The sequence below is a fragment of the Sinocyclocheilus anshuiensis genome, unplaced genomic scaffold (assembly GCF_001515605.1).
Source record: "Sinocyclocheilus anshuiensis isolate Anshui unplaced genomic scaffold, SAMN03320099.WGS_v1.1 scaffold454, whole genome shotgun sequence".
NCBI lineage: Eukaryota > Metazoa > Chordata > Actinopteri > Cypriniformes > Cyprinidae > Sinocyclocheilus > Sinocyclocheilus anshuiensis.
The window spans coordinates 1431745-1438283 of record NW_015548217.1 but is presented as its reverse complement, the minus strand read 5'-3'; the positions used below and the strand labels follow the sequence as shown (position 1 = coordinate 1438283).

Below are 6539 nucleotides of genomic sequence, written 5' to 3'. Positions count from 1 at the left end.
TTAGCTGTTATAAATTCACTGTAAACCACGGCTTCACGGAGCTTATTGCTTTATGAAACTAATGTGAAAACAAACTGTGCATAGCAAGAATTGTTAATTTCGTTAACGAAAACTATTTGAAAACTATGAAAATATTCCCTGACAACCTTTTTTCCATGAGCATCATTACACTATAGTGACTATATTAACATGCAATATCGTTGACAAAAAAAGACGAGACTAAAATGTAGTTTCAAAAATAAAAACTCTATATCCAAAAATGATCTTGACAGGCCTCCATGTGTTTGAATTATTGGGGTTGCCAGATGAGTTAAAATCCCCAAATCAGAGCTTCTCTCTTAAAAAATAAACATTTTCTGCAGTGTTTCACTTTATCTTCTCAACCTGGCAACCGTTCACACATGCGTTCTCTGTAGGAAAAGCGCTGATGACCTTAAAACATCGCAAACGTACGTTTTTTTAAACACAAAACAGGACAGGTTGACTAAATACTGATAAAAACTAGGCGGATGTGTTTAAAAATGGACATTTTTATCCTCTATTGTGAATACAGCTTTATTGGCCGATCGATCTTGTCATTATACGGAAAAGAGCTGCATTAAGTTTCTCCTTTTGCGTTCCACTGAAGTGGAGTGAACAGTGATGCACCTGTCGTTTTTGTGTGAACTCGGCCCGTGTGTATTTGTGGTGAGGACTGTGCTCTCGTTTGACTCCCGCTCTGTAGCTCTCCCGTATCCCACAATCCCCTGCAGGTGTGTGTAGTGTAGTGACGCTGTGCCCCTCCTCTGGTCTCTCTAACACAGGCGTCCTGGTTATGTTTTCCTCCTTTACTCTGGCTCTGGGGAAAATCCAGGCCGCACGCAAGCTGCATCAGACCCTGCTGGACAACAAATTTCACACGCCCCAGTCTTTCTTTGACACCACCCCCATAGGCCGGATCATCAACCGCTTCTCCAAGGACATTTATGTGATCGATGAGGTCCTCCCGTCCACCATCCTCATGTTCCTGGGCACCTTCTTTGCCTCTCTGTCCACCATGATTGTTATCATTTGCAGTACGCCCATATTCGCGCTGGTCATTGGCCCTCTGGCTTTGATTTACTTCTTTGTGCAGGTATTTTTGCCCTTTTTTGCAGCTGTACTCTGATTCTGGATGAAAGCGGGATAACGTTTGCGATTCAGTTCCCTTTCGAGGAGTATTTGAGGGTGTACTTTCCAGGATTTGGTACAGAGAGTCAGTCTGTGTAACCTGTGTGATTTCTTCCTCTGTACTTCCTCTATGTCTGTTTGGCGTTGTTCAGACAGCGGGAAAAATCTGATTTCTTAGTTTTTTTTTTGTTTTTTTTTTTGAACAATTAAAATAACAAACTTAAACAGTCTCTTCGATTTACATTTATTCTGTCAATTAGGACACATCGCGTCAATATAAAACCACACAAAGTGTGCATTATTACTCTACAGCTGTCATTCTTGCTCATACACTGCAAAAAATGATTTTCTTAGTGGGTTTTTTTTAAACATTCACCTGCTTTTAATGCAAATAAACAATGATTTTATTTTATTAGGACTTAAATAAGATTTTTCCAGAAAGTATTTTTGAATTTTTATCATATGGAATTTTACATTTACATTTACATTTAGTCATTTAGCAGACGCTTTTATCCAAAGCGACTTACAATTGGGGGATACATAAAGCGATTCTTCTTAAAGAGGCAAACAGACACAGGAAGTGGTTGTAATACCAAGTTTCTAGACATTGTTCAAATAAGTACAAGCTAGAAAGAGAAGGAATAAATAAAGAGAGAGATGTTTTTTTTTTATTTATTTATTTTTTTTGTTTAGTTTTTTTTTTTATGATGAAGTCAAGTAGCTTCGAAAGAGATGTGTTTTCAGCTGTCGCTTGAAAATTGTCAGGGATTCAGCATTCCGGATAGGGGTGGGAAGATCGTTCCACCAGCCAGGAGTGGTGAACGAGAATGTTCTGGAAAGTGATTTTGAGCCTCTCTGTGATGGTACCACGAGGCGTCGCTCACTAGCGGATCTCAGACTTCTGAAGGGGATGTAGATTCGTAGTAGTGAGTGGAAGTAGGCGGGTGCTGAGTCTGTGGCTGTTCTATATGCAAGCATCAATGTCTTGAACTTGATTCGAGCCGCAACCGGTAGCCAGTGCAAGGAGATAAAGAGAGGTGTAACATGGGCTCTTTTGGGCTCGTTGAAGACCAGTCGTACCGCTGCATTCTGACTTTTCTGCATTCTGACTGATTTTAAGACATCTTATGTCATTTTAATTAGTATATACATTTTAATGATTTTTTTTTTTTTTTTACACTTTCTGTGTTATTTAATTACATGTCTAGAGAAGCAAATTGACTTAAAATGTTAAGTCTTTCATTTTTATATCAAAAGTAAGCAAGTTTAAGCTTAAAACAAGAGAAATAATCTGTCAATGGGGAGTAAAATAAACTAGTTTTCACTTTGAATTATTAAGTTTATTTTTCTAAACCTAAATTATATATGTATATATATATTGTAATAATAATAATTTATTATTATTATTATATAATTAACTTTCTGCAATAATTTATAATCTGTCCGTTGTGGTAAAAAAAAAAGTATTTTTAAATTAAGTTATATTAAATTAAGTTTATTTTTCTGACCCCATTGGCTATTATGTTTTTAATTTTTTCTTTCTTTTTATATATATATTTTTTCTTGTGTTAAGCTTAAACCTAATTCATTTTGATGCATTTTCAAAAGAAAAATTTTGAAAACTCAACACTTTTTTTTTTATGTAAGTGTATCTTGATTTAAGAATTTTCTGATATTTATTGTGGAAAACAACAGAAAATCATTTTTTGCAGTCTTCTGTATGTAGTAAACAGTAGTTTTAGATGCAGTTTATGCACAACAGTGTCTGAACACAGACACTCGGTCCTAAAGATCAGATTTTCACGTGGTGTGAGCAAAGCCGTGTCTCGTGTCTCCCGGCGTGTGCAAGAGCTTGTTTCCTGTTCTTCCCTCAGCGCCTGCTGCCCACTTCCTGCTTTGACTTCTGCTGCTGTTTGCTTTCACAGTCACACCCATTCATGAGCACAAACCATCACACACATGCACACAGGGACTCTGGGAGTGTCTGTCCGTCTCTGGTTTGTGTGTCGGATCCTCGTGCTTCACCTGCGCCCTCTGCTGATCATCAAACACATCCACACTTCTCCAGTCAATTCACTGAGTTACTAAATGGTGCATGTATGCTCTCTGTATTTGAGAGCAATGAGTACAACCTAGTGATTATCTTGTTCTTAGTTAATAATCCAAATGAGATCTTTCTTCTCAGTATTTTTGTCTTGTTTTCCAGTATAAATATCATATAATTTACTTGAGAAACAAATTGAGTTTTTGTTTAAAATAAGGGAAAATATATAATTTTTTTCTCTTGTTTTAGACTTAAATTCACATTTGTTTTTCAGAAAACAAGTCATTTTGCTTCTCAAGTAAATGTTTGGATATTTGTACTGGAGAATAGGACAAAAATACTGAAAAAAAAAAGTTTTTCTTACAGTGCAATATCTCAATTGTTGCTTCTAGACAGCAATGACATAATATTGAGATCTTTTGCTTAAGCCTTTAGGCTCTCAGATGTTTCTCCTCAGATAAAAACCCAAGTAATCTCATATCTCTAGTAGTTTCAGATCACATCTTAAGAATATTTAAGATTTGAAGTCTGCAATCAAATGCCAGAGATTTCAGTATGAACATCAAAACATTTCATATCAAATTCTTTACAAAACTACCATTCAAAAGGTTGAGGTCGGCAAGATTTTTTATGTTTTTGAAAGTCTCTTCCGCTCACCAAGGCTGCACTTATTTGGTTAAAAATACAGTAAAAATTCTGAAATATTATTCCAATTTAAAATAGCTGTTCTCTATGTGAATATATGTTAAACTGTAATTTATTTCTGTGATCAAAGCTGAATTTTCAGCATCATTACTCCAGTCTTCAGTGTCACATGATCTTCAGAAATCATTCTAATATGCTGATTTGCTGCTCAAGAAACATTTCTGATTATTATCAATGTTGAAAACATTTGTGCTGCGCCATATTTGTGTGGAAACCATCATACATTTTACTTTTCAGGATTCACAGATTAATAGAAAGTTCAGAAGAACGGCATTTATTTGAAATGGAAATTTTTTGTGACATAAAAAATGCAGCCTAGATAATCAAAAGTATGCATTTCTTTCTTACCGACCCCAAACGTTTGAACAATTCTTCATCTAAGCTACATTAAAGTGTGAATGTTATAGTCATTTGAATGCTGAATTTCTCACAAGCACAACAGAAACACAACCAGGGAAAGCAGTTTTCTGACTTCCACACGAGTCTGTTTCTCTCCTAGATGAGCGGACACGGTGCTGGCCTCTGTCAGTATTTCTCACACACACACACACACACACACACACACTCACACACACACACACACACTCTCTCACACACACACACACACGCTGTCTGAAGTGCTTGTCTGAAGCAGCCGTGAGCGAGTGAGGGCCGACCCCACTAACCCGTGTGCTGCCCCTTCAACAGGTGCGCTGATTCTGGCCAACTGTTTACTGTGTCGGGCGTACAGCATGCTGAAGGCAGCCCACGAGACGCACCTCCACATGCTCCACGCCATTCTGAGGGCCCCGCAGGCCTTTTTCGAGGCCACACCCTCGGGGCGGGTCTTGAACCGCTTCAGCAAAGACGTGGACACAATAGACTCTGTCATTCCAGACAATATTGATATCTGGATGCGCACTTTCTGGTACACAGTAAATGTGCTGATCGTATGCTCTGCCCTCACCCCTATGTTCCTCATAGTCATAGTGCCGTTAATGCTGTTCTATTGGTGGGTCCAGGTAAATAGGAACAAGTCTGCTAACTCATTAATACAGCATGCTAACGTGTTGTTGTTGTTGTTATGTTCTAGCTGCATTATCACTGTCGTAGTGTTGTAGTTTGGTCATTCGGTTGTAGCGCGCTCAGGGAGTCGCTCTCTGATTGGTTAGTCGCGGCTGTTCTTTACCGAATCACCTCCTTGAGTTTCTGAGAACTTCCTAGAAACGTACAGTAACAGAGCTTACATGAAACATGCAGTATACCACAAATCCTTGTGTTTTAGTTTTAATTAATATTGTACATTATATTAACAGTATAATCATTTGAGTCAAAAGTGTTATTTTATTATTATTATTATATATTTTACTAAGATTTATTATTGCTATTATTAAGAATATTAGCGACAACAATAATAAATTATAGCAATAATTTGTAATTTGTCAAATGATATAATACTGCTGCTAATTATAGTAATGATGATAATTATTAATAATTATTGCAGTCAGTAATTACTAGTATATCATTATTTACTGTCATTGCAATCATTTATTATTGTTATTAAAAAAATAAATGATTACAATAATTTGTTAAATGATATGCTATTAATACTATTACTAGTAATGATAATAATAATTAATTTTAGGATATAATTTAAAACATTATTACAGTAAATTATTATTATTATGTAATTATATGTTACTGCAATAAATTATTATAAATAAATATTATTATTAACAGTAATAGTAATAATAAATTTTTGCAGTAATTTATCAAATTACTACTACTAGTATTAATTATATTTGTTACTATATTATATTTGTTAGTATATAGTTTACTAAATTATTATTAGTAGTAAATGAATGTATTAAATGATTTAATGCTGCTGCTACTAGTACTATTACTAATTGTTATTATTATATAATTTAATTAAATGTTGCAATAAATTATCATCATGATTAATATAAAGTAGTAGTAATAAAAAATAATGATTATTTCTATTAACATTATTACAATGTAATTAAATTATGGCAACAATGTATGATTATTATTTATTTATTAATATAGTTTATTAAAGTGTATATGAATTTCTTAGTACTTTGGCATATAGTTAACAGTATATTCCCTGTAGTCACAACAGCAAACTTCATATTCCATATTATCAATCATAATACGAGAATGATCAGTTGTTTTGAAAAGTAATAAAGGCAGGTAAAGAACAGCCTTTTACTGTAGAGTTAGCTTTGCAGGAGTAGAAGTTAATTCATTTGTCTTCTACTGAACATGGTTTTGAAGTGTTTTGCTGTGCTGTATCTCATCACTTCATCAGCCTAATCTCCATTACCATTACATCAGCATTCATACTGTGCGCTCCTCTAACACTAACAGTGTAGCGTGTAGCTGTCAGTACTAATGCTAGCGCAATAACAGACAGGGCTTTTAACTTGTTTTTGTAGTTATTTTAATGAAAGAACTGGGGATGTGAGGGTGCAATAAGAGTCCACGAGTAAGAAGTGGATTTGGTGGTGTGTCCCGCTGTTAAAGGAAGAGTTCAGACAAAGATGAAAATGTGCTCACCCTCAGGCCATCCAAGATGTAGATGAGTTTGTTTCTTCATCAGATTTGGAGAAATGTAGCATTGCATCAGTGTCTCAGCAATGGA

General features: G+C 35.3%; 1 protein-coding gene across 2 annotated transcripts in view; it reads left to right on the top strand.

The window, feature by feature from the left end:
- abcc3 (ATP-binding cassette, sub-family C (CFTR/MRP), member 3) overlaps window positions 1-6539 on the top strand; it is a 68110-nt gene that overhangs the window by 49552 nt on the left and 12019 nt on the right. The window contains exon 23 of one of the 2 annotated variants that reach the window (XM_016440848.1): window positions 4586-4899. In XM_016440848.1, the coding sequence (XP_016296334.1) occupies window positions 4586-4899 (314 nt within the window). Of the gene's footprint in view, window positions 1-803; window positions 1115-4585; window positions 4900-6539 lie in introns of both variants that reach the window. The other variant, XM_016440849.1, reaches the window with a different exon arrangement.